This window comes from Rissa tridactyla, chromosome 20 (assembly GCF_028500815.1).
Source record: "Rissa tridactyla isolate bRisTri1 chromosome 20, bRisTri1.patW.cur.20221130, whole genome shotgun sequence".
Classification (NCBI taxonomy): Eukaryota; Metazoa; Chordata; class Aves; order Charadriiformes; family Laridae; genus Rissa; species Rissa tridactyla.
In genome coordinates, this window is record NC_071485.1 from 3,793,889 (window position 1) to 3,821,166 (window position 27,278).

At 53.1% G+C, this 27,278-nt stretch overlaps 1 protein-coding gene across 3 annotated transcripts in view; it reads left to right on the forward strand.

Moving 5' to 3' along the window:
* ZMAT4 (zinc finger matrin-type 4) overlaps positions 1-15,525 on the forward strand; it is a 71,589-nt gene extending 56,064 nt beyond the window's left edge. For all 3 annotated transcript variants that reach the window (XM_054225109.1, XM_054225108.1, XM_054225110.1), the window contains 2 exons: positions 7,361-7,457; positions 15,089-15,525. In XM_054225109.1, the coding sequence (XP_054081084.1) occupies positions 7,361-7,457; positions 15,089-15,104 (113 nt within the window). In that variant the 3' untranslated portion in view covers positions 15,105-15,525. The remainder of the gene's footprint in view (positions 1-7,360; positions 7,458-15,088) is intronic.
* Positions 15,526-27,278: the final 11,753 nt, after the last annotated feature.

Sequence of the window (27,278 nt, forward strand, 5' to 3'; positions counted from 1 at the left end):
CTCTGACGCCGAGGAGCTGCTCAGCCGGGCTCGGTGAGCCCAATAACCGACACGGAACGAGGTCTGCCGTGTGTCCTAGAAAACAGCCTTACCTGGGCAGATAAAGTCATGTCTGACTCGAGAAAAATGGTAAGTGTGGCAGTTTGGAGGTCGCCAGTGGCGGCCTGTCCCAGGTTGTCAGTGAAATCTTGTCTGACCGACGCTTCGGACGGGTTTGGCGCCCGGCGGTGTTGATGGTGGGATTATAAACCGTGTGCTCCCCCTGCCCCGCGCTCGTTTTGCTCCCTCGGTATTCACTGGAATGCGAACTCATTTCCTTTCCACACTGTCCCCGGTGGCTTCTCCCATCACAACTTGAAATATTATTTCTATTTTGACTACTGTGGGAGATGAACACTTGATGCATTGTGTGAGCCTGGAACGAGCAGTGTCAGTTGAAGTACAACACTTCAGCAGCCTTTGATGTTTTGATAATGGCTATAATAAAAGATTTATTGATAAATATGAATGTGTATTTGGAGGAATAAGAATAGAGATATATTTTTGGACAACTGATATTTATAGGAAACAAAAGCATTGATTCCTCTCGCCAAGTGCTCATCCTACAATTTTGAAGTCTTATTTTCTTCTCAGAGGAAAAAAAAAAAACCAGGAAAAAGAAGCCTAACGGCACTATTTCTCTAGTCTGCATGGAGTCAAAGCTGCGGTAGGTGCGGTGCCCGGTCCCACAGTCCACGTGCTTTGGCAGGTTTGGTACAAACCCTGGATTCTGGGCTCTGCCCGATGGCTTGTGCCCGTTCAGCAACAGGGAGCAGAAGCGGCTCCGCCGGAGGCTCCGTCTGGCAGCTCCCGCCTGCCCACGGCGGTTCCGCGCCATCACCTCGCCTTTCACCAGTGTCACCTGCTGTCTGGCAGCATCCATCCCGCGCTCCATCCCGCTCCGCCGGCGCGGGTGGGCTCGGCAGGGGCAGGGGCCTCAACCCAGGCTGGCAGGTCTCGTCCACGGGGAATCTAATTAATAACGGACTCTGCTTGTTGCTGGCGCCGAGCCGAAACCCCACAGCAAAACGCCCTCTTTGAAGGCTGATGCAGCGTTTGAACGTCTGGGCTTCATTAAGTGGATTCAGCGTGTCCTTTTCTTTCCTGTGTTACACCTTTGAATGAACAGACGGAGCAGCAGCCTTAACGTGCAGACAGACCCTTCTTCATCTCGCCAGCATCCGTAACCTGCGCTCGGTGCCTCTTGCGTGGCAGCAAACGGCTTGCCAAGGCAGCTTGGGCTCTCTTTGATGCCTGCCAGTAAACCCTGAATTTTACATAGCGATGGAGACAGATTCAGGGCCAGCCTTGTGCGATGGGATCCTGTAAAACCGCAGGATCATGGCTCTTCTTCCCGGGACGCTTGGTCCCTGGTGGACAAGGCAGGCACCAGCCCTGGAGCGGAAAGCGGAGCATCTCAATGGGATTTCACTGCAAATCCCTAAAATAAAACACAGCAGCCTCCGCGGTAAAGCGGGATGGGGACAGCTGCACAGGGATGTTGTCACCTGAAGCCTTTGTATTTTCAGGTAAATTGTCATAGTTGCAGATGCTATCTTGAAAAATCAGGCAAAGAGCTGAGTTTCATTTTCCTCTCAGCTCGTAATTTCTTTGTATGCCTTATAAATACTTCTCGTTCTGTGCTGTCACTTCTGGTTAGTAAAAAGCGATTTAACAAGTACTCCCCTGGAATGTGTTTTAATGCATTTTATGCAGAATGACATTAATGACTTTACTTGTTAATATTTTATTTAATGGATATAGGAGCACATTCCATTTTACATGAGCGCATGTCATGATGCAGGGGAGGGAATGCTGGTGTGTCATGAGGATGCAGAAGCAGATGTGAATACAGAGCGAGCACCGCGTTTCCTAGCGCTGACTGCTCCGGCTGGGACCACCCTCCCGTTGCAGACTCCCTGCTGAGCTCATACTCGACTCAGCACGCTTTCGTCGGGTGTATTTGATGAAACCACACTTTCAGCCAAGTTGGCAGCTTTGGTAAGCTCCAGCGAGATCACACGCTGCTAATTTTGATGTTGTGGAGGTGACTGTTGCCTGCGGTTTCAGCCTGCAGTTTATCTGCGGCTGCCTTCCTTTCCCTGTCTCTCGTTTTGGCGGAGTTCGTGTCACACTGGAGGCTTTTCCTGTACGGCCCATCTCAGGATGCTGGGTTTGGGCTGGGAGGTCCTGCAGCCCTTGTCCTGCCGCAATGTGGCTTCTGGCCGCCTCCGCACTGGCCGGTCCAGCCCTGGCAACGTCTCCGTCCGTCTGGAGCCCGTTGGCCAGCAGCCGTGGGATTCTGCTGGCCACGAGCGAGTCCACAGACCCACCCCTTCCGCGGCCACGTTTTCTGGCTGGTGGGAAGAGTTCCCCTGTGCTGGATGCGGGGAGCAGAGACGGGGTTCCCCCTCCTTCATCATCGCGAGCAGCCTTGACATGCTGCTGGGCAAAAAAAAATCAGTATCCCAGTTAGGAGCTGTAATCGCTGATGGCGTTTCCACCTACACAAGCAATTAAGATTCAGTAAGGCTGCTGTTAATGTATGCTGTTAAATTAGCTGCTGAGCATTAGAACCTTATTACCTTAATTTAAAGTATTACAGTGGCTTACTTCCCTGGGCGGATCTCTGCCGTGCGGCCCTCACGGCGTGGTCCCGGGGCTCGCTCTGCATCACCCGTGTCAGCCGGCGCTGCCTCCTCCGTCCTGCCCCGGCCTCGTGGCACGGGCTGGAGGGGGTTTCTGCCGCCTCTTGGCTCAATAAGGGGAACGGGAGCCGCCAGCTGCAGAGAGGGTTTGGCTGTAGGACCACCGCTGCTGCCGCGAGCGTGCCCCCAGTCAGGACAGCAGCCTTGAGCGCGTTCGCAATTTGATTTTTGTTCCGTGGCACATCACAACACATAAAAATACAGACGACTATTTAAATACTTCTGCGTTATCCCTTACTTGCTGTTTTCAAGCGCTTGTCTGGATATTTTTTGAAATATTTTTAAAGAGGGATATTTAACTTTATGTGGGGCCAAATTCCTAGGTGAGAGGTGTATGAGGTGCTTGAGGAAAGTGGGAGTGTTGCTATAGCTGGTGTCCGAAGTTCAAAAAAGGAAAAGTGACTTTCTGAGAGCCTGTAGGTACAGCTGGGGAATGGTTAGTGTGTATATAGTTAATTATGGTAAGCGTAAACTGTTAGAATTTGAGAATGCCATACGTTACTTGTTCTAACTGAATTGTTTTAACAATGTCTGTGAAGAAATGATACTGTGGAAAGGCAAAAGAGACTGTTGCATGGTACATTAAAAGTGTTCCTAAAGAGCGCAGCAGCCCGTGGTAGGAATCCCAGAACTCCGACAGTTGTAAGCAGAGCCTTTCAATTAAGCTTGAAACGGTCTGTTCAGATCTTCATGGAGGTGAATCAGTGCAAAGCAGAAACCTGACCGCAGAGACTCTAAAATTTGCAATTCCCTTTTTTTCTAGGAGGACAGGACAGAAATTACTTGAGCATCACTGGTTTACTGTAACGCCGACGTACGCGTGGTGTCAGCGATGCTAATGCAGTCTGGGATGCCAAGGGGATTATTAGGATGTTAAAATATAAAAGAGAGGAGGAGAGAAGAAATCGCGCTCTGACACTCGGCATGCTGAGAGAGACAACAGCACCAGGGGACCGGGAACACTTAGGTCTGCGTTTATACGCTTAATTCATGTCAGCTTTCGCCCTGCGTACCGGGAGCGAGAGCCCTGATTGCCGTCTTCCTCTTCCAGCGATGGCCAGAAGGGAAACAGGCGTTTCATGTACACCCGGCTGCACTCTGCCTTTTCGGTGAGCACATGTTAGATGAGGCAGAGAAGTGACTGTTCCTGTAATTCTGCTCTGAAATCGCTGTACTCTTTTCCCGAGGTGAAAGAATAATGGAGTTACATTGTAGGTACGCTGTCAGGAGAAGAGAAAAGAGCCCTGTCCTGTCCCGGGGACGCTGCCACGGGTTTGTACCCCCCCGTCTTGTCACCAGGTTCACTGCATTTGTAGAAACCAGAAAGTGTTTTGTTTTCCTGCCCTTCGTGCTCGCAAAGCACAGGGACCGGGGACGTCGGGTGTCGGAGAAGGGCAAGGACCTGGTTTTGTTGTTGTTGTGGTTCCTAAAAGAGGCTTCTCATTTTCTCCCACAAAAAATAGATTTTGAACCCAGGTAGTGGCCATCTCTTGGCCCAGGTCACTTCCTTGTGGAAGGAGAAAGAAATTAAAAAAAAAAAAAAAAAAAGAATCGAATCTGCTTTTTCAGCTTTTGCAGGTGTGGAGGGGCTTCGTCGGCAGCATCACGTTCTTCTGTGATTGCAAAAGTCATTGAGGAACGTTTGGGTGAAAACCCGTCTAGAAGGGCAGAACAGCAATCAGTATGGGTAATTCCGTGATCTCTGGAGAGCTGAGCCGGCTAATCGCCTCTCCAGAGGGAGGGAGGAGTGCACCAGGGCGCTACGAATAAATGCCTCAGGAACGGGCCAAACTCCGCGTTTTCCCAGGAAATCTAAACTGACACGAATCAAAAATAAAACCAGCCATTTTCAGCAGGCACTGGGCAGCACGCTGTCTTGGGAACCAGCCTTTCCTCCTTCACCTCTGATTGCTGCCTGCCTGCCGGATTCCTATTTTTAGATTTTCAGCTTTCCAGAGGCGGCAAAGTCTTGATTTCCTTGTTCTGCTGAGACCTGAAAATGCTCTCAACCTTAAGTCACTAAATTGTAATTCTGAGATGCAAACTGTTAAATGAGGAAGAAATCATTTTCCTATTTAGCACAATAAATAGTGCTGAGAATAGCGGTTTTTGTCTCTCTGGGCAGCTCAGGTGACTGTTTGCCTCAGGCTGTGCTGTACAGAGGTTGCATCCGTAACCCCGGACTTCTTCCCTACCCCTGACCTTCTTCCCCCTTCCCTGAGACCCAGCCAGGACAATTCGCTTTATTACAAAGTCTGAGATAACACGGGGTGGAAGGGATGGTATCAGAAGAAAAGCCATAGTAACTGTCCCAGCCTGAGTATCAATCTCCAGTAAAAAAACTGAACTTTAGTAGCAACGTAAAAGCTATTACAATTTTTAAATGAGCAATTTTTATTATCTCCGTAAATCATCTCCTGCCTCTTGCTTTTTTTACCTTACACGACAATTAGTTGAACACGGTTTGGAGACATTTCCGCGTCGCACACAGAGAAAGGCGGCTCTTCTCTTGTTGCCACGCTCGTGTCGGCAGTGCCGGCCGCCACCGTCGCGCGGGCTCCTGTTCCTGCTCCGCGCGTGCACAGCACTCAGGTGAATAAACGTCTTGCCTGCGGAGGGTGTCTCGGAGACGAGAAGTTTGATGTCACTGAATCGGCGAAGCACAGGCTGATGTTGCTGGGTTTGGTTCTTCGGCTGGGGGGTTTTCCAGCGAATGCGCCGAGAGGCTGTTTCTGTGACTTCCCTTATAAATGGCTCTGCAGCGTCTGTTTGAGATGGGCATGAATCTGCTTAATTGCCTGGTTTTTTCCCTTCCCTGCGATCTGTGCCCAGCGGCAGAGCAGTGCGGTTGGAGAGCTGTTTAACCGGGTGCTTTTCCCACACAGGGACCCACGGGTGCTGCTCCTTGGCGGGGGGGTCCCTGCTCCAGCGGCCCCTTCTCAGGGTGCGGGATGGGCCAGAGAGACCCCCTTTCTGTCACTCTGGGGGTGTTTGTGTGGTTTGGTTCCACGCTGCTGCCACCGCTTCTCTCCTCCGTGTGAGCTGGAGATAAACCTTGTCCTCTGCGGAGCCCGGCACAGCCACCGGCCCCGTCTGCTCCCTCCGTAACTCGGCCACTGCTCTTGCATCGTCTTCTCTGCGATTTCATAGAATAGAATCATAGAATGGTTCAGGTCAGAAGGAACCTTGAAGATCATCCAGTGCCACCCCCTGCCCCGGGCAGGGACACCTCCCACCAGCCCAGGTTGCTCCAAGCCCCGGCCAACCTGGCCTTGAACCCCTCCAGGGATGGGGCAGCCACAGCTTCTCTGGGCAACCTGGGCCAGGGGCTCACCACCCTCACAGCAAACAATTTCTTCCCCAGATCTCATCTCAATCTCCCCTCTGTCAGTGTAAAACCCTTCCCCCTCGTCCCATGGCTCCCCTCCCTGCTCCAGAGTCCCTCCCCAGCTTTCCCGGAGCCCCTTTAGGGGCTGGAAGGGGCCGGAAGGTCTCCCCGGAGCCTTCTCTTCTCCAGGTTGATTTACACGGTGATAAAATAAAATGCAGTATATTTACTTGGAAAATCACTTGCAACTGTGGCAATCAAATAGCCAATGAAACGGAAAGTTGCAATGGCAGCAGAGAGATTTGTTAGAAGGTAAAAAACCCAAACAGTTCCCTTCCCCCCCAAACCCACACAAAACAAACCCAACAAAAGTTCCTAACGTTTGTACTGCGAACCCGCCGAGACGTTCTGTCTAGTTCAGTGGTACTCGGTTGGCCAGCAGCAAGAGCAACAGCTTTATAAATAGTTGTTTGTTATTGTATCTGAGAAGGGCTAAAATTAGTGAAGTCGGGGGCTGCAGACAGGTATCGCGGCCAGTAAATCCCTCGGGCAGGTGAGCTGCTGGCTCCCAGCTCTCGGATGGGCACCTGGCACCAGCCGCGTCGCTGGCTCCAGGAGATAGGCGGCTGCGTGCGGCAAACACGTCCCGTCCCTGCGGTGGGCAAACCAGGGCTCATCCCTCTGGAGAAAAAAAACAGAGTTCCTAAGTGACCTGGCTCCTAAGTACGCTAACGAGGAATTGCCCTGAATTGTGCTCGCTACCCAAAAACCAGCAGAATAAATGGGGCCTCGTGTGCTCGTTAGTCTGAGGGCAGCGGCGCTCATGAGCCACCCGGGGGGGATGCTCGCGCGGGAGAACTGCGGGGACCGCGGTCCCAGGGGCGATTTGCCTTTGAAGCCTGCTTGGTTCTGCTCGGTCTGTGCCTTTTAAGAGTAGTCCTTTACGCTTCGCTAATGCCTGTGTATCCTGGCCTGGAAAAGTAAACAGGTGGGTTACTGTAAAGAGAAGTGTCTGGGAAATTAAATTTGAGATCTGAGTACTTTCTAATGAACTAGAAGTTTGCTGGGGGCAAGGGTTAATGCTTTTTTTTTTCCCTCTCCCTTCCCTCCCCCTCTTTCTTCAGCCATTTTCACTCATTTTTACTTTCCAGCTGCCGTTTTGGTTCAGAATAGCGATCCTGAAGGTGTTTTTCCTCCCGGCGCAGCCCCGAGCGTGCCCTCAGCGAGTCGCACGGCCGGGGCCGAGGGCAGCGCACAATTAACCACTCTGGGTTTCTCTCGGCAGGGCTGAAGCGCAGCTACACGTGCAACACCTGCAGCGTCACCCTGAACTCCATAGAGCAGTACCACGCGCACCTGAAGGGCTCCAAACATCAGACCAAGTGGGTATCTCCCTGCTTTTCCCGGTGGCCTCCTGTCTGCCCGTGTCTGCCTAGATGAATGTACATATAATATAATGCTTTACACGCCGATAGCCCTGTCACCCGAGGAGCTCCGGGTGTTTTGCAAACACAGATATCGGCGGCAGCTCCAGCTGGAGAAGGGCAGGGCTGAGCCCGGGTGGGCTGCCCGTGGCCCCACCGGAGCCCAGAGGGCTCTTGGCTCTTAATTTCCTGCCAGTCACAGCGTGCCCCGGTGAAGCTGCTGGCAGCTCATCCCGTTTTCCAGGCAGCCTGACGCCTTTCACTGCTGGAGCTTTGCCCTGGTTTCCTGGGTTCTGGCTGCAGCCTCGGGGATGGTCCTGCAGGCGCAGCTGGGGCTGGGGGCTGTCACCCTGCGGAGGGGACGGGGACGGGGGCTGTCACCCTGCGGAGGGGACGGGGACAAGGGCTGTCACCCTGCGGAGGGGATGGGGACAAGGGCTGTCACCCTGCGGATGGGATGGGGACGGGGGCTGTCACCCTGCGGAGGGGACGGGGACAAGGGCTGTCACCCTGCGGATGGGACGGGGATGGGGACAGGGTCTGTCACCCTGCGGAGGGGACGGGAGCTCCTGCCAGAAAGGTGAAGTGTGTTGAGGGCAGGTCCTGCTTCCCAGAACATCTTCCTTCTCTCCTGCAGACCGCTCCTCTAGCCCTGCTTCTCAGGAGACCCCCCCCCACAGGGCCGTCGTTCCACACATCCGCAGGGACGCCCCTCATCTTCAGCCTGTCCTTCATGGCGTATCGGATTTTGGGCAGTGCCTTTACAGCCTAGCCAGCCTTATAGCTTTGAGCATCGCTGCCCCGAGTCCTCAGCCTCAGCTGGCCTTCCCCAGGGAAATGTGTCAGAAGGTGCTGGGGCACCCGAACACCTGCCCATCCCCTCCTCTAACCGGGCAGAGCCGCTGGTTTGGGACAGATGGAGAAGAAATGGGCGGGAGCGACCCAAGACGTTAACTCTGTCTGGTCCTGATGCTGCGGGCGCTCGTGCTCAATGACACAGAGTGCGCGGCATCTCCCGTGTGTTAAACCTCAGCAGAGACACTGGGAGCGTGATGGGTTTAGGTGTTTTCATGTGAAAGTGTTTGTGCTGTGATTTAGAGCAATTATATATTACCCAACTTTGAGACTTGGAGGGAGTCTGCTCTGTCAATTAGTACAAATTATTAAAACGAAGTGATAAAGATACATGGTACCAGAGAGTAGATTAATGAACTAATCTCTCTTAATACACTTACATGTGAGCTTTGGGAGCCGTTTCAGGCTGAAGCACTCGGGACTGCCCAGATTAGAAGAGGAGTATAAAAGGTGTCGTTAGTTACTGAAATACTTCAGGTAGCTTTACGGGCAGCCTGAAAGATGAGGCAGGATGAGCAGAACCAGCAGTAAGTGCTAATGTCTAATTTTGCTTAAGCTACCAAAGGATAAATGCAGACCTTCCCCAGCTGATGTTAGACCTTCAGAGATTCCTGGTATTATTCACCGTAGCTCTATCCTATTTATTCGCGGAGCATTTGAATGTCTTCCAATCGCTACCCTGTCTGGACGGGAGCGTGTAGTCATATTCCGGATCTCAATTAGCAGGAAGAACTGATGGTGTCAGACTTTCTAATGAGGGGATGTTCTGCCCTGCCTCCGGGCCGTTGTGGAGTGGCCGGAGGGATCCAGCTCAGCTTCCATCCGGGTGTTTCGGGTCGGGCAGGTGAGACGTGGTTTGAGGCCGTGCCACGAGCCGTCTGGGACCTTCAGTAAGTCCTTTCTGCCTCCGTCTCCTTTCTCTTCCAGCACGTGGAACTGCTGGCGCATCCCTGCTGTGCTGGGTTTGGTGGGCAGCAGTGGGACCCTGCGGGACCGTGCGGACGGGCTCTGTGTCCGCACCCGGTGCCGTGAACTCCCGCTGCCGGGGAGCGGAGCGGGAGAGCTCTTCCCCTTGGAAAGCTGGGATGAGAGCAGCTGCCATGTGCTGCCCCGGCTCAGAGCTGTAATTTATCCTTCCCCTGCCAGTCCTGAGCTTGGATTGTTACTGCGGTTGTTGCTGCTGGTGTTATTGCAAGGGACAAAGGAGGTCACCTGAAGTCAGAGCAGCCTCATGGACGGAAATACAGATGTGCAGAGGAGATGCGGTGCTTCTTCTCGGTGCCGGGAGGGTGCCTCGCATCCTCCCTTTTATACCCACTCCTTCTGCTTTTGTTTTCCAATCACCTGCAATTAGCAGAGCGTCATCTCCACACTTAGTTCTGCAGAAGGATAATTCCTTCTGCATCTGTTCCTTTCCCAAATGTTTCCTTCTGACCTACTCTGGCAAAAATGGCAAAGACCGAGGATCCCTCTGCTCCATCTCTTCCCGTAGCTGGAGCAGGAGCCTGACAGGGAGTGCGTCCACTGCAGAACTCGGGGCTGAAGGGGAAGTCTGGGTGAGGAACCCGCAGGAGTTGAGACAGTAATTTACATCCTTTATTGCAGCCGGTCGGGGAGAAGACCCCGAGGGGGTGGTGCGGGTTGGAGGCTCCCGATGTCCCGTCCCATCCCGCTGGGACACCAGCCAGCCAAACGACGTTGCTCTATTTTAGTGCCGGGGCTCGGTGGCACTCGCAAGCTTTCCCAGAGCTTCCCGGAGCTTGGAGAGCACAGGAATTATTGATAGAAGGCCCGTTTCTCTTTCATCTCGGGGAGGATGGAGCCAGCCTGTGCAGGGAACACCAGAGCGGCAGAGGCCTGCAGGACTCCCACTTTATTTCTTTAGGACCTTCCTCTTTTGCAAATTAATATTCTTATCAGTCTTTCTAAATATAGTTTCTTATCATTTGTTCATAATGACTTAAATCTGGTCCCAAGAGATTTCCATGGGCATTCAGTGCAAGAGGGAAGAAAGTAATAGATTCAAAAGAAAGTATGCTACAAATGTAATAATGGAATGCCAATTAGAGACATTCGTCTGACCAATTTCTATGGGAAATTGCTCTGATTATTCTATTTCCTCCATCCATTGTTCATTCTTATACAAATTTCTTTGAAGCTAAGTACCCAAGCACAGCACAGATCTCTCCGGCGCCCATAGGAAAGTGCGCGGGAGACAATAGATGGGCAGCTTCGGTTTGCGCACAACAAAAGCTCTTCCCACCCTGTAATTAGTGTGTAACCAGATTTTACTCTCCGTGTTTAAAGCTATTTTTGCAGTTTCGTTGCCCTCTATGTGGGACCAAGGGAATGAGTTATCCATGTGTTTTATCCCAAATCAGTTATCCCCTCCCAGTCCGAGGGGTCTGTAACAGCCCCGCCACCACGGGACGTGGCTGGACCCGGCGATGCAGCCCCAGAAGGAGTTGGGGGGGTCTCATCACCATCGTTCTGCTGTTTGACACCCACCCAGAGAGGACCCTGCACACGGTGTTTGCACAGAGTCCCGCGCCTGGGACGATAGCAGGTAGCAAAAGAATTCAGAGAGGGGAAGCAGTTCGTACAGCTCGTGTTCCTGACTACAGAAATTGTCTATGACGAAGAAGTCTTCGTTTCCAGCGCTGTCAGTGCATACACTGTGAACAGTTGCTCTGCGTCACGTCTTGACTGTTGTACGAGTGACTGAGGGTGCACGTGCAGTGCAAAGGCACGGGCAGGGCTGCGTCTCTGCCTGCGCAGCGTTCCGTGGGCGATTACCTCTTCTGTACAAAGAAAGTCCATTTTGAAGTCCAGAGCTGGTCGTTCTGACCGGTTGCCACCGCGTCTCCGTCCCAGGGCACGGCCGGCCCGTGGCAGCACCGTGGGGTGAAGCACAGGAGAATGCGCTGGGGGCCAGGGGAGGATGCCGTGCCCCCCGCAGCCTCCGCCTGCCTTGGCGAGTGCTTTGCCCACTGGTTTGTGCTGTTCCCGTTACTGCTGGTTAGTGTCAAAGACTGTCCTCTTCCTTATAACTCAGGCTGAAGCCAGAGGATTGCAGTTGCCAAGGCAACAAAACATTTTATGTAGCTGTCATACTTCATATAATTAAAAAAAATAAGGCGGGAGAGGGTTGCAAAGGAAAAGGGATTTTGCTGCGGGACAGGTCAGCAGGGAAGGTGACTGTGGGCTGGAAGCTGGTAGCACCCAAAAAATACTGGGCAGATGAGTCTTCTGGAAAGCGGCTTTAGGAGAGAAGAACTTTCATGAGGAATGAGTCAAGTTGTGGGTATTTATTATAGTTCTCCAGAGAGCAAGGCACGACCGAGCCGCTGCTGAAGTTGCTTTTAATAACCTCCCGCAGCAGCCCTTGAAGTGCTGCTTCGCAGGACGAGGTGTTTGCGCCCCTTCGCTTCTGCGCGGCGCCGGCGGTGCCGGAGCTCCACGAGCACAGCGGCAACTGAAGGCTGCGAACCCTGCAGATACCCTCCGCTGGCGGGGAGAGCTTAGCTGCTTATTTACAGGACGTTCAGGGGCTCGCCTGAACGCTTCCCACTGAACTTGGGATTGACCACTGAATTGACCAAAAGATGGGGAAAATGGAGGGTTGGGGCGAGGGGAAGCTGATATTCCTGGCCAGTATTTTGGTGTTGAATAAAAGATGCAGGAGGAGGTAGCTGGTGTGGAGCAAGTCCTTATCCCTCTGGCCAGTGAATATGCAAAGCAAGATGATGGCTGCTGGCTCCCAGTTTTTCTCCCGAGTGCGGGTACTTTAAGCTGTATGCTTGAAAATAAAGGCAAAATGCATCCTTTTTTAATCCTCTCATAAAGGGGCTAGAGCCAGACACAGAATATCTCTTTCAAGGCATCACAAACCTGGCATCTGTTCTGCGCGTGCCAGGGCTGGGCAGTGCTCGTCCCAGCCGTGTCGGGGACGTGTCCCCGTGCGGAGCTGCCGGCCGGGGCTGCTGGCAGCGTCTCGGCCCGTGGAGCTGCAGCGCGGGCTGTGCTCGGCTGCAGGGGCAGGACTGAAATGGGGCTGGACTCTGGAACATCTGCAGCGGGGAGGAGCGCTAAACCTTTAGTTAGGGATTTATGAACTGTGCAGAGATGATTGAGTCATTGTTTGACTTGCTTTCCAGAAATAGAAGTGGTGGTTTTTTTTAATCTCCCCCTCTGCCTTCCTCCTCCCCGCCAGGAGCAGCGGGATGAGGAGCTCCGGCTGGACCGCGGTCCCACGGCTCCGTTTCTATGGGGACGGGTGGCAGCCGAAACACCGGCTCCTGGGGAGCTGCTGGAAGGAGGGTGCGTTATCTCGGAAATATTGGGAGAGAATCCCATGCCAGCTTTGCCCCTTCCTGCTTGCTGTAGGCTGCAAGAAACAAAACTTCCCTTTTATCTGGTGTATGCAAACTGAAAAGATGAAAAACCACTGCTGAAAGTGATTTGCAACAAACGACAGAGCCTTAAAGTCCCGGGTAGTTGTGAAAGAAGCCAGAGGAGATTCAAATTCTGGGGTCAAAGAAATGCTCGTGTGGAATATTAACTTAGGGCTTTGCAAAACGCTCTTCCCTCCTTTCGTTATCCCGCGCGGGTGGCGGGACTGGGGACAGGGTGCGGCGTTGGTCGCTGTGACCAGGAGGAGGTGGCTGCGTTTGGGCAGACGCTGCGGAGCGCCCGGCTCCAGGGATGAAGTAGCTCCTCAGGGGCTGGCGGATGAGAGGACCAAAGATGCTGCTGGCAGAGAACCAGAGCCCAGACCCGCCTTTGATGTAAGTGCCATCTCTGGGCCGGTTGCAAATATATCAAGCGCTGTAATAATGTGCGGATAGCGAGGGCTGTGAGCTACCCTCCGCCGTCCTGGCTGTCAGCGATGGGAGGCTGAGATCCAGCCCCAGTAATTAAGAGTCTGACTATATGGGGCTGATGATTCCCACTTCCATAAAGAAGAATTTTATCTTCTCGCCTTTATTTTGTCTCTTTGATCAGCCAGACCTCTCTGCCACATCTAGAGCTCACAAATGTATTCTGGGGTTTTATAACTGCTCATTCACACATTCATAGATGCTAATACATGTCTAGGTTTCCCTTTCAAACTCAGGCTTTCTGATTAATTTTAGGGTTTCTTGCAGAGAGGGGACCCGATCCTGCAGCTGTCGTTGGGGTAGAATGGATTCTGTGGGGACCTAAACGTGGGGAAGGGGCGCAGGGTTCAGTCCAAAGCGGTGCCTGGGGGCGAGCGGGGGCGGTTCTGGTTTGGAGGGTGCCCCGAAGGTCTCCCTGCACAGCCCTTCGCCTGGTCCTTGGGCTGCGCCCCGAGAAAGCCCGGATGATTAACGGCCTGCTGAGGAGCAAACGACAGCAGGCTTGGTGCCTGACAGGCGGTTTTTTGGGTTTTTTTTTGTTTCTGATTGAGAACACAGATGCCTAATTGGAACAGGGCATTTATTAACATAAGCTGCTTGGCTCTTCAGCAATCGGAGCTAATCAAAGTACTGTAAATATCGTGCCTGGAGAAATGTCACCCTTCGCCGTCATTGCATTTCCATATTTTTTCCAATCTATTTAAGAAAGTGTAAACAAACATTTCCAGCCCGCTGTGGCTGGAGCGCGTTCCCGGTCGCAGTTCCCGGGGTGGGCAGCGCAGGGAGCAGGAGCGGAGCCGGCAGGTCCCGGGCACCGGCTGAGGCTCTCCCGGCTCCGGGGCTTTGGGCGTTTATGACGTGCCAAAAAGCCGGAGACAGGACTAGAGGAAGCCTTTGGCAGTTCCTGACTGCATTTGTGTCGGATTTTGTGCAAGATGTTATTTCTGTTTCCCTGGGTTTTTCCAGCCCCGTCCCCGGTGCCGGGGGGTTGAGCTCCCTCCTGCGCATCCTCGCCCAGGGTGAATGCGCTCTTTGAGATAAAATTTCCACTAAATTCCAGGAAATTATATCAAATACTTGAGTTGTACCATATACTTTACAACAAAGGCAAATGATTTTGTTCTTGCTTTGATGACTGCAACTTTTATTGGTAGCAGTAACAATCTCCATGTGCTTTCTCTAACATATAGTGGCTGATGCCTAAAATACAAAGAAGCCTTTAGAGTGATAATAACTCCAGAAGATGAATAGTTATAAAAGGTAGATGGAATTGAAAGCCATTTTAATTTGTCATTATTTCAGTTCCAGAGAGCAGCTGAATAATTACACTGCCTATGAAGAGAGAGTGTGTAATACTTGCTCTCATTATAGGATTAAATTGTCTCCCTTCCTTTTAATGTAAGTGAAAATAAAGATATCTGATATCTTCTGGTTTGATCATAATTTGAAGGCCCCAGAATGGCTCGTGCAACTTTGTTTTGTGGTGCTGGGTGTACGGATTAATTATTTTAATGCAAAGCATAAACATTGGACTGATATCTCAAAGCGTAGACCTGAGATCGCCAAGACTCGCTGCATGAGAAATTCCTTATCGGCCAAAAATGCGTTGGAGCGAGGAAAGTTTTGCAGGGTTTGGTAGGCTCCTGAGCAAGTTTAAACTGGGGAGCTAAGGGAAGTACGCTTTTTTCAGGTTGTTAGAGGAGCTTCGGCGCTGCAGGGGGTGTGGGGAGCTGGGCACGCTCTCTGGGGACGGGGAGCGAGAAGCTCCGGGGGCGGCCGGGGGGGCTCAGGACCTGGCCCCGCTCCGGCACCGTCGGGGCAGAGACTGACCGCGGCTTCCTTTCTCTCTTGCAGCCTGAAGAACCAGTAGCAGTTCCTCCGCCGAGACAAGGGGAACCACCGAGGCTTCTGCTGCGGGAGGAACTGGTCAGCGAGGAGAGGATGCTTTCCTGGACAATGATCCTGTGTGGATTCGATAATTAACGTGTAACTAACCTTCGCTTTGGACAAATACATGGATTTTTTTTTTTTTTTTTTAATTTTGTGGTGAGTTAAAATATTTCAATGGATTTTTTTACCCTTTCAAGATAATATTTATTCAGCACAGAGTCTAGAGTATAACAACTATCCTGTAAATACAGCACTTAATCATCACTCATCTTCAGAGACAGTGGAAACAAAATATTTTACTTTTGCATATTTATTCTTAGATTTCCTCCAAGAGTATAAAATTATTCTATTACATTATCCATGATAGCGATGTAATCAGTCTTCAACCAGAAATAAACATACTTTCTTCACCTTCTCCAGCATGGTTTGTGTCGGCACACACAGAGCAGCAAAAAATGAATCACGGGGATTGTATAACGGATGAATTTTTTTCCTTTCCTCTTTGTATTCAGCAAAAAAATCGTTCGCTGAGCAAAGGAAACTAAAATGAAAGCATAAAATCCTTTTCCTGCCGGTAGGATTCCTACCAGCTAGATGGAAGCTGTTCGCGTTATCGACTTCGCTGATGCTGACCTAAAGCCAGACGTTCTCTGCTGCTGCCGGGAGAGGCAGCCCCGCAGGAGACAGCGGGACGGACGGCGGGACCGCACCGGTGGCAGTGGCGGCCGAGCTTGCCAGGGAGTCCCGCGCCGGTAGCGCCGGCTGCGAGTGCATTCCCTGCGCACCCGCAGGGAGACGGTGGAGAGGCGGCGGGGACCGGCCGTGGGGACGGTGGAGAGGCGGCGAGTGGAGGCTGGTTTCAGGACACCGAGGCCGACCGTCGTGTGTCCCCAGAGCCACCCTTGCTGAGCAGCGGGTGCCGGGCAGGAGCCACGGCCGCAGCAGGGAGAGCCCTCGCCAGCGGTGAGTTTGGCACCAGGGCAGGAACCGCCTGGGGACGGAGGGTGCGACGCTGTGGGAGCCGAGCTGTGCTCCCGCCGAGCCCTGGCGTTTCCCGCGGTGCGGGCGGAGGGGCTGGACCCCAAGGCTCTCCCCGCATCAGAAACCCCTGTCTTTGCGGCCGTATTTGCAGTGTGAGAGGGGAAGCGGGGGGCAGGGTCAGCGTTAGGGGCTGGACGTGCTGCAGACCCTGCAGTGCCCGTGTCCCCGGCAGCCCCTCCAGCCGGGGTCCCACCGCCCATGCAGGACCCCCCTCTGATGGCCTCGCAGCCAGGGGCAGGGATGGCAGCTCGGGGGGTGCTTGCTCACAGGAAGGAAAAAACTCAAAGGAGTTGAAGGGAGAAAAAATTGACCGAAAACCAGCCTTAACTGCCCAAGAGGATCGCTGCTTGTGCAGGCCCCGGCAGCTCCCAGTCGCAGCAGTTTGGTGCTCGTCTACAGGGAAGGTGCGGGAACAAAAGTGACTCTATCTGTTGAAAAGAGGGAACTCACAGGGATTTCAGTTTTTGCCTGCTGCAGTCAGCACAAAGCGATCAGGTTTCTTACCGAACCCGCTGCAATGCAAAGAGCCGCGACAAACACCATCCAGTTTCACGTAGGTCTGACGAGCAATGCAAAACCTCGCTGCGCCCTGTGTCACCCCAACTGGGTGAGTGCGTTTGCACGCAGAGAACCTGCCTTGGGAATGCTGCTGGAGATGAAGCACCGCCTCTTTAAAGGGCAGTCTGGTTGTTTTATGTATGTGTAGTAGCACAATTCTTCTGAGACTGTGGCCATTTCCCCGCTTCTGCATCTCTGAAGTAACAGGCTTTGACATCTGTCGGTGCGCGCTGGGCTGCAGGCTCTCTTCTGTCTCGGGAAGGGAGCAGGATGGGCGCGCATCCATCGGTTCAGTTACCAGGAATCCCAGCAAGGTGCTCGTCCGCTTCTCCAGCATCTCGAGGAAGAGCAGTGACCTGCTGCTGCTGGCTCTGCGCCCCGGAAACTTCTCCTTTCACCCGCGGCTCGCCACCGTGGCCTGCAGGTTTGTGAATGACCTGCCAAGGGAATGAATGGCACGCAGGAGACCAGTCCGTGCCCTCCATCCGCTGTTCTGCACCTTCATAAACCGAAGCAAAGCCTATTGCTCTGTGTTTTGGTGTCGAGTAGCGCTGTATGTTTCAGATGAGAGATGTTTGGCCACGTCGCCTGGAAAACTGCAGTTGTGATGCAAACGTCACTTTATAGGCGCATAGAATTATTACTATTTTTGTATATTTGTAATATGGTAGCCCATAAGATACTGAGCCCTGTAGCAGGGGATGCCGTAGGCGCTGCTCGGCGCCCTCGACCTGTCTCTGAGGGGCGCAGCACCAGAGGGTCTGCAGAGCAGAGCCGTCTTGAGTGGCAGACGTGCGCGTGAGGTCAAGGCAGCGTCATTGTCAGCCTGTGCTCGACCATACTTTGGGGAAAGGTGATATTTAAAGTCACTAAGTCACAAGGCAGCACATGCTGAGCAGTAGTTGTCCCGAAGCCAGTGCCGGTACCCGTAGGACTCTGTCGGTACAAGCAATTCTGCTTGGAAATGGGCCCGTGGGATGCAGCGGGAGCAGGCTGTTCCAGGAGGGGACCTTGTGGTGCCAGAGGAAGAAAAATAGTCTCAGTCTCCTGCTGACAGGGTTCTGTTTATCATATCTTTCCCTGCCGTGGGAAGGAGTTCATCTTCCACGGCCGGCGGGAGCGGAGCACGGGCTGCGGGGGCCGCAGGGTGTTCTGCTGCAGCACCGGGACACGTGCCGCAGGGAGCACTGCCGTGGAAAGCTGCTCGGGCGTTCCTTCGCGGTGACGGTGGTGTGTAACTGGCCGCTTCATTATGGCCTCAGCCGGGACTCTGAAATCCCTCACTACTTTGCTGCCAGGGTCGCCCTTTTAGTGACAAACCCCCCTATTTTTGTTGGTTGAAATGATTCTTTTACCTTGCAAAGGCAGTTAAAAGCCCAAACCGAACAGATTTATTTTTAAAAGGCTCTTTTCCAAATCTTCAGGAGAGAAGAGAAATAATTCTCCAAAATGAGGAAGATCAATAATGGATGCTCCGTGGAAGCCCGTGTTATTTTGCCTGCCAGCAGCAAAGACTGAATAGGCCCCTTCTAGTCTAAGAAGAAATGAGACTCCTGTGATTTGGGTTTGGGATTTTTTTGCCGTAACATATGAAATCTGTTGGCAAATATACTTAGTAGGCAACTTTCAGCACTTCATCTTCATTTGGCATTTAATAAAGGGACACGCTACATCTGTATAATAGCTGGGCTAATTGAGTTGACAGAACAGAGCAACCCTGTTGGTCATCTTCATACGTGGTGGGATGAATATAAATATCACCCCGTGTGAGGATCGAGGTTACAGGCAGCGGGGGGCGAACTCCTCTGGTTTAGCCGTGACAGGTGGCTCCTGCCTTCGGTCCCGCCACAGGAGGGGTCAGAGGCAGTGCAGGATCTAATTGCTTACTCTCGGGGGACAGCAGAAGATACCGAAGAAGCTCTATATGATTAATTTGTGCTCTTGCATCAATGCCTGTCGTGTGTGGAGGAGAATGGGTTGTTCACGGATGAGTAAGCGTCTCCTTAGGTTTCATAGCTGTGGGGCTGTTTCGTTTATTGTGTTTTGGGTAATAACATCAGACGCCAGTGTTTCTGAAGCTAAACTGCCTCTTTACAGAGAGAATGATGTACGGAAATAGGGCACATCATTCATGCGTGTGCAGCCGGACATTTTTGAGCCTCCTTCCCCCAAAATTCCCTTCTTGCAGCCCATGACGTCCCTCCAGGCTGCGCCCCGGCTGCTGCAGGGCGACTTCGGCAGGAGAGGAAAAAACATTTTCTAACTCGTGTGCTCAAGTAATCACTGCAAGCTAATCGCAGCAAATTAATTACAGCACAAACACAATTTCTTTCCCTCGGCAGGCGTGTCACAGCGCTGGGTCGGGCGCCGCCGCGGTGCCCGGCTGGCCCGGGGCTGGGTGCCCTTCTCCCCTGGCTCCCCTGGAGCTGGTGGCTCGCTTGGCCCAAGAGAAGGCCCACAGACAGAGGACCCGTCTCTGATTTGGAAAAACCAACACTTCGTGCCCCTCTGGCAGCTTTCGGGCAGGCGGTTTGTCCCGTGGCCCCGCAGGGGTGGCGCAGAGATGTTCGTACGCAAGAGCAGCCGGGTCAGCGCCGCGGACGGGACCCCCGCGCCCCACCCCAGCATGGGCAGCAAGAGGCACGTGAGGCGAGAATGAGACACCCCGTCACATCCCCCCGCTCTGCCCAGTTTCGAACTGGCGTGACTGGAGCAGCGCAATATTTGCGTTTGTTGCCAATGTTGTCCTGGTCCAGTCAATCAGGCTTTGGTCCCTAAATCCGCCTAATCTCTTGCTTTTCCTAAGTTCATTAGGCCTTCAAAGCAAGACATAAAAAGACAAATCTCCTAGCGGGAAGGCAGCGATCCCTGCAGAAATGCCTCCAGATCGCGTGCTCCCCTCTGATGTGGAGACTGGAACACCACCCCGGGCTTAAACGCTGTGTGCGGATACATTAGAGGTCTTTCGAAATGGATGCGGTGTAACCGTTGCGTCCCCCAAGGTTACTTTAAATTGAAGGGTGAAAACATTTGCATATATTTTCTTCATTTAAAAAAAAACCCAGAAACATACTCTGCGTTGTTCATGCAGAACATCTACGCGTTACAGAATTCTAATTTTGTCTGTTCTGGCCAAACGCTTTCCCAGCTTAAAATTCTGTGCAAGACCTTCTGCAAGGAAAGGAAATCTCAATAATTAAGTGTCAGCCTGGTTGTGTCTTGCCACACACACACTTCTAAGGAGCAGCGCTAACAGGAATACGGCTGGCACTGGGAGACAGCTGGAAGTGTGATTATTAACACCAAAACTGTAATCTTTGAGACACGTTTCATTAGCGTTTAGTAGCACATGCTAACACCGTTCTTCAGCCTCCAGTGCAGTATGTTAGTTACGTTTCGGAGGCGAGATGCTAACTTTCCGTAGTGTTTCATGCTCAGACGTAATCCAGCGCCAATAATACGTGGTTTTGAACTGGCTGCTTGTCTAAGGCAGTGGAGCTCTATGGCAACAGCGCGTGAAGTGACTCTACCCCGAGACACGCTACTTAACACAAAGAAATTAATCACCGGAGAAGAATGCTCCTAGTACGTAAGTGGTACTCTCTTTGTTAAGTTCCTATTGCATCAACTTAATTAGCAAGTCCTGACCTTTAAAACCACCTTCCATAATCTTCAAATGATGTATGTGGAAGTCTGCGTTCCTCCTCCGGGCTGCGCTGGCAGCGCTCTGCGCTTGGCTGCCTTCACGGGAGCTCCTCGAGCGTGTCGCCAGCGCAGAGTCCTCTCCCACCAGCGAGGGGTTATTGGGAACCTCCGGATCTGCTGCAGACCTGCGAGATAGGGAGGACCCGGTTTGGTGGTGGAACGTCCAGGGTCTCAAGAGAGAGAAAGCAAATAGCATTGACAGTGCAGTGTTCCCCGCTTAAACTACCGCACTGAGCTGAATTGCAAGATTTTGGATAAATTTTCTAGCCTAATTTCTATTTCCAGTGTCAGAATAGGGGTGGTGGAGCGGGTTCCTGTTGATCCGGTGATGTTTGTCTTTGCTACGTGTGTTCTTCTGGCTGTAAGGAGCTGGGCTGGGAGGCTGCCGCAGAACTCTTCCAGCCAGAGCAACGTATTGCATTTTTATTCTGCTTCCTTACATATTACTTGTACCCTGAGTCACAGGAGATCTAAAGCAAACTCTATGAAATTCCTTCTGTATATTATATCGTCATTTTCCCTGCACCTTTGTGCATCTCATAATCCTGCCAGTACTGGTAAAAATCATTTTGGAGCGCAGCTGGCTCGTGCTCTTGCCAGGACCTAAATTCCCGTCCTTCAGCAGAGGGGCTGCAGACTGGGGGTTGCCGGAGGCGGGGGGCGGAACAGGAGCGGCCGACGCTGAACCGTTCTCCTGGGCACCTCTCCGTGGTGGTCTTGGCCTTGTGTGAAAACGTGCACCGGCGCACGCGCACCGTCACCGCAACACGCTTGTGAGGGCCTCGGCTGCACCAGGGTCCTTACTCGCCCCAGCCGGCCTCACCTGGACCCCCCGCAGCCCCGGCCACTGGCCCTGGGGCTGCACTTACGCCCGTCCCCCAGCCCTTGCTCCGCTGATGGGAGCTGCGGGTCCGCGGCTGCGCGGGGGGACGATGGCGTTGTCACCAGCAGCCTGGTACCCGAGCAGGGCTGGGGGCTGCAGCGGGGCTGGGGCTTAAACACAGAGCTGGGAGAATTTTATCTCTGTAGGAAGCCGGGACAGGGGGACTCTGTGCCGACACTTTCCTGGTGGCTTTGCTTGGGCTGGGCAGCAGTGAGGGACCGGCTCGGGAGCCTCCTCGGCGCGGGCTGCTCGGCCGTGCCTGTGCCTGACGCCGCGGGTTCAGCATCGTCCCCTCCCCGGCCGCTGCTGGCTCACCGAGCTGCGTAGCGCGCTCGCGGGTCTTCGGCAATCGCCTTTGTCTAATATGTTTTTAATCAGTGTGTGCATTTCAATTTGCATATTAATAGCGAGGAAATGTTATTATACACTGCTGTTGATGAGATGGTTGTCGAGCCTATCTTACCAGTCTGAGGAGAGAAAGAAACTGCGTCTATTGTATAAAAAATGAAACTGCAGAAAACACGTGTTTTAGGATCTACCATTCTCTGCCTCTGTCTTTCTTTATCTCTGCCGTTATTTTTCTCTTAATACCTCATATGGATGCATTCATTAATCTTCCCCCCCCCCGCCTTAGAACAAGGATCATTTAACAGGAGACTAGAACAGGATTTTGTGCCTGTTGTGACAGCTCCAAGCCAGGCTAAATATCACGGTTTTTTGCTGGGCGTTTTTGACATGTAAAATGGCAAAAGGTTGACGCAGTCCAGGAGTCCGTCTGTGGCAGCTGACCCCGGCAGAGTAACTCAGACGCCAGCAGTGAGCGCGGGCACTGCTCGCTCCCTGGGTTTCGGCGTTTCACGGCTGCCGTCGGGGTTGGCTCCCTCCGCCCGCTGCAGCGCAGCCGTCGCTCCCCGGCGCTGCCCGCGGCAGGTCCAGGTTTGCCGTTGCTAAATTTTAAGTGTGCTGTCCTAACCTGGGGCTAAAAGACACAGGCAGTAAAGGGCGTTTGGAGGGAGAACAGGGAGATACACATCGTTTTTTTCTCCATTCTCCTCTGCCAGCAAAGCTGCCCTTGCTAATGCTGGTGAGGAGCCACCTGCGCGGGGGGAGCACCAGGCTCCTGCAGCAGGAACCACGGTCCCCCGCTCCTGCCTCCGCTCGCTTGGGAAGAGCGGGGCAGGGGATGGGGAGAGCCGCCGTCGGTGCTCCCGGCGCATCCCCGTGCAGCGCGGCAGCAGCGGGCGCGTGACCGGGGCCCCGAACAGGCACCGCTCGCAGGAGCGCTGCGTAAATACCGAGTGACAACGTTTTGGGAGAGGGACCTCCCAGCGCTCCGTGAGCAGGGAGGCAGTGCGGAATTGAGGGCTTTTCAATCACACCGGCTCCGGAAGAAAAGGAGCGCGGCTGCTGACCTGACATCAGTCTGCAGCTTCTGCAGCCACCCGCTGCGGGCTCTGCGGGACAAAAGGAACCGTGTGAGGTAGGAAAAAAAGCCCGTGAGCATTTGCTGTAGAGAAGGTGGCTGGAGGAATGAGACCAAGGAAAGGCGTGGGATGGATGTTTCACTCCAGAGCTTCAATCCATTTATATAATCATAGTTGTTATCATAGTAAATGTAAATAACTGAATGAGTTCAAATTTAGTATTTGACAACACTGGCTCTTTGTGAGTACGCACGGAATTCTTGTGGTAAGCCTTTATTTCATCAGGTAATCTAACAATATTTTAAACAGTCCTTTAGGCATTTAGTTCGGCTCATATTTTGTGATTTTTCTCACTCCTGGAAATGAGGGCTATATTCTCCAAAGCATAAAGCCTCCCACAAGTTCATGTGTTAAGAAATTGCTTGAATCAAAAAATGTGGCAGTTTGGCGGCTTGCCTCTCGCTGCATCGCTGTAGCCGGTAACAATAGCAATCATGTTATGGTGAAAGTACAAAAAAGCTGTTTTGCACCTTGTCAGCCCCAGGCAACAAATATGCAGGCTAGCCTTAATTTATTTTCATAGGATGAGGCAGCCCTCGGTGGCATCGGAGACAGACACCGGAGCCCTGGCCCACGCCCACGCTGCCTGGCTCGGGAAGCATCCCAGATAATTAGCTCTTGGCCTCGCTGGGGAGCACGGCACCGCAGGGCACCGCAGGGCACCGTTCCTCGTGGGGTTTTTCCTTGGGTCGGAGCGTGACGGGGACGTCACTCTCCATCCCGATTCCCGCTCCGCGCCTCCCTGGGCGCTGGAGGGGGGACCCTCGCCCCGTGTGTTGGGGGGCTGGAGCATCCCCGCAGCCGGGGCACTGGACCCCGCGCCAGTGGCGTCCCCCCATGCCAGTGCCGCGGCGCTGGCGTCCTGGCCGTGCCCTCTGTTCTGCTGGCACCGGGCTGCTCCCTTTGCCGGAGCAGAATGCCCATCCCACCGCCGTCTCCACGCTCCGCGCGGGTGGGCTGTGGTGGAAAACCGCTGCTCTGTGCGGTGGGATGAACGCCTTGGGGTCGGAAGGGGATTTTCAAAGGCCTGGAGATAACTGGGATTCAGAAATAGATCAGAACGAGCCTTTCCATCCAGAAAGGAAGAAAAAGTGAAAAGCTAGTTCAGAATAGCACCTTCTGTAAAGTCGCCCTCGCGCATACTTTTTAATGAGACTAGTGCTGGTCTTGGCAGACAGCTGGCCCTGATTCACTCACAGCTCTGTGCTATTGATTCAATAGCTTCTCTTAATGAGGAGTGTATTATCTTTGTTAGGGAATGCGGAATCTAGCAGGTGCACGGTGTTAAATAATGAAAAAGCGACTTTGCCAGTGCCAGGAATATGACGGTGCGGTGCCAGGGACGAGTGGGTTTCTTCAAGGTTTCTTCCTGGAGCCTGCCCTGGAAGGCGGCGCGAGGCACGGGCTGCTCGAGCCTCTGCCTTCCACCGCTTCTGCCGGGCTCAGCAGCACCTTCGGAGAGGTCTGGCCTGAGTCCAGCTTGGATCACGCGTCTTTAAATCACCAGGAGTTCTGTCTCGATTGCTTCCCCCCCATGTGAGTCACTTCCTAACACGGATTTTTAGTTCGTTAGTGCGGTGATGCATTAAAATGAATCTCAGTGAAAAGGCAATGATAATTTAAAAAAAAAACAAACGAAACAATTTCTCCCGAACCCCAATTTCTCAGGTTCGTTTTTTGCCTTGACTGGGGCAGAGGGAAGGGCCAATGTTCTGCAAAATTCCGACCAGATCCTGGCTGGAGCTTGGCACCCAGGGGCTCCCCCCAGGCTGGTCCCTGGAGAGACCCCCCCCGCAGAGGTTCGCTGCATCGGGCTGCCATCGCTCGAGCCGGCAGCGGCTGCTCGCGGTGCAGTCCTGTGCCGAGCCCCCAGGTCTGTACGTGTGTTGGCGCCCCGCTGACTTCAGGATCCATCGTCTGGAGCACGAGCACAAGGCGCCCAAACGCCCGTCGTGTTCTGCTGGCGCAGTGACGGCGTCGGGTGACGACTCGTGGCGTGTCACTCCGTGAGTCAAATAGGAACGAGCAGGCACAAAGGGAGGACGAGTTTGCTTTCTCAGCTGGCAAGAGCTAAAGCAAAGCAACTTGTAGAGGAGACCAAAATCGCCACTGAGCTAAAACCTTACAGAATGGAGCGAAAAGGCGAGATGACGTGCTCTTTTCTAGTGATTTTACTCAGTGGGCAGTGAAGCAGAGTTGATAAGCAGGGCAGTATAAATCAGTGAAGTCTCTGGTACAGCCCAGCATGCGCTGATGTGACCTGGAAAGTTCCTTAAGCCAAGCTATTAAATCATTTGCACGAGAAGAGCAGGCAAGCCCTGCTTTACCCGCGTGAACCAGCACTGTGGTAAAACTCGTCTTTATTTTGAACGTTGTCCTGAACATTACACCTGTGGCCACTTACCAGTAAGTGCCTACAAGCACTGAAAATAAGACAAAATCACAGACTTTCTGCTCTGGTGACCAAGGGCCTGTTTATTTCCTTCTCCCAGTGCCCTGGCTTCAGCCTTTCCCCAACACTTCTCGGGTAGCTGATGTTTTCCAGGGGTGAGCTCTGCGGAGGGTCGGTCCGGGCAGCCCCTGCATCCCTCCGCGCTCACCAGAGAGATGTTGCCCCGTCCCTGCGGAGCCGACACAAAGCCACCGCCGTCCCCGGGGCAGGGGCAGGGACAGGGACCGGAGCCTGTCCCCAGCACATCCCCACGCGCTGCCAGCGCCCTGCGGGACAGTGACGTTTTGCCCTTGTGTAACACTTCGCCCTTGAAGGTTGCTGGTGAATGAGGGTGCCCCAGCCTGGTCCCGGAGAACAGCCATCGCTCCCACCACAAAACCCACACTCGGCAATAACACGGGTTGCCCCGGGCGCTGGTGGAGTCTCCATCCTTGGAGATACCCAGGTGCCCTCTGGGCAGCCGGCTCGAGGTGGCCCTGCCTGAGCAGGGGCTGGACAAGGTGACTCCAGAGGCCCCTTCCAACCTCAGCCAGCCTGGCCCGGCAGAGCTGGGTTGAGGAACCCTCCCGGCTTCTGCGCTGCGGGGAGTTCTTCTGGTTTGTTTAGGAGGCCCGTGCGCTAATAAAATACTGCTTGATCCAAAGATGTTGCCCCCAGGATCTCCGTTGATTCACGCTTGACTTTGGCTGCGGGAACTGCCCCAGTCGTTTTTGGTACCGATTTGGAGAAGGGCAGGGATGTAATCCAATGCAATGCGGTGAGTGCGGCAGATGCTGGGCATTTCTTTCTGGGACTCCTATGGAAAACCTTCGGAACCCGGACTGTGTGGCATGCAAGGGCCGGTTCTTGGCAGGACGGCGCTGGGTCCCTGCAGGCAGCGCGGCACCCGCCTGGCGCTGCCAGTGCTGCCCACACTGCGCCGGGGTCGGCGGGACGGTGACGGCCAGTGGCGGGGAAGGCACCAGCTGGTGATTGTTCACGCCTGTGGCACCGCGCTCAGCTTGGGAATAGGATGCTATGCAGAAAGCCTTGTTCCTCCTGCTCATTAAAAAGGCTGCGTGCGCTTCTGTGGCAGGGATGCTTCCAGAGACCCCGCTGCCCGTCGGCTCCGTCCAGCGCTCTCGCACCGGATCCACTGGTAACCGGCTGGAAATGTCCCTGCAAGGGACGCGGAGCAAATGGCTCCGCAGCAGAGCTGGAGGGGCGGCTGCGTCTGGGGCACCGGGCTCCGCTCAGAGCTTCTCCCCAGCTGCAGTCACAGCCATGGTGATGTCTGTCAGGCGTCCTGTGGGCTCTCGCCCTCGTAACCGGTTCTGTGTGATTCAGTATTTGTGCTGTAGTGCCGACCTAAGGATAAAGGCTAACTAAAGCTTATAGTGAAATGTACTGCTTTTTTTTATTAGAGTATCCAATAGAGTTAGAAAACGGACAAGCTTTAGGCAACACCGATTCTTTTTCGGGTCTGAAGTAGAAACAACACCTGCAAGCTAGACGCAGACTGGAAAACATTTCAGCTTCAGTTTAATGTAATTTTGGCAACAAATTAGACAGTTTGGAGGAAAAAGGTAGTAAGCACCTGTAAAATTAGGTATTACAAACATCATGTATTGTTTCAAATTTGGGAGCTTTAAATAGTGTTACATCCATCACCTAATTTCACAGCAGTTAAAATAAACTTATGGTTTTGCATTGGACAAAAAATTGGAACTGTCACTTGACAGATGCGAATTGCACACATTGTGGTTTGTGTTTAGGGGGTTTTGTACAATCCTCTCTGCTGCCGTTCAGCGTCGTGCGTTTTGTACATGAGAACGTCCAACCCGGCGATTTCTGTTCTGAGAACAGGATAATTGTGTATGTACCATTTCTAAAGTGAGCACGATCATAGACGTGTACTTCAAAAGGAATGTTAAAAATAAATAATTTGAAATCTATGCTATATAGTTGGATTTTTTTTATTACTTTTTTTTAGGATTTATTTCAGTTGCATCTTTTTTTCCGGCAGCCAAACGTTGTTCACCTCGGAGGTAC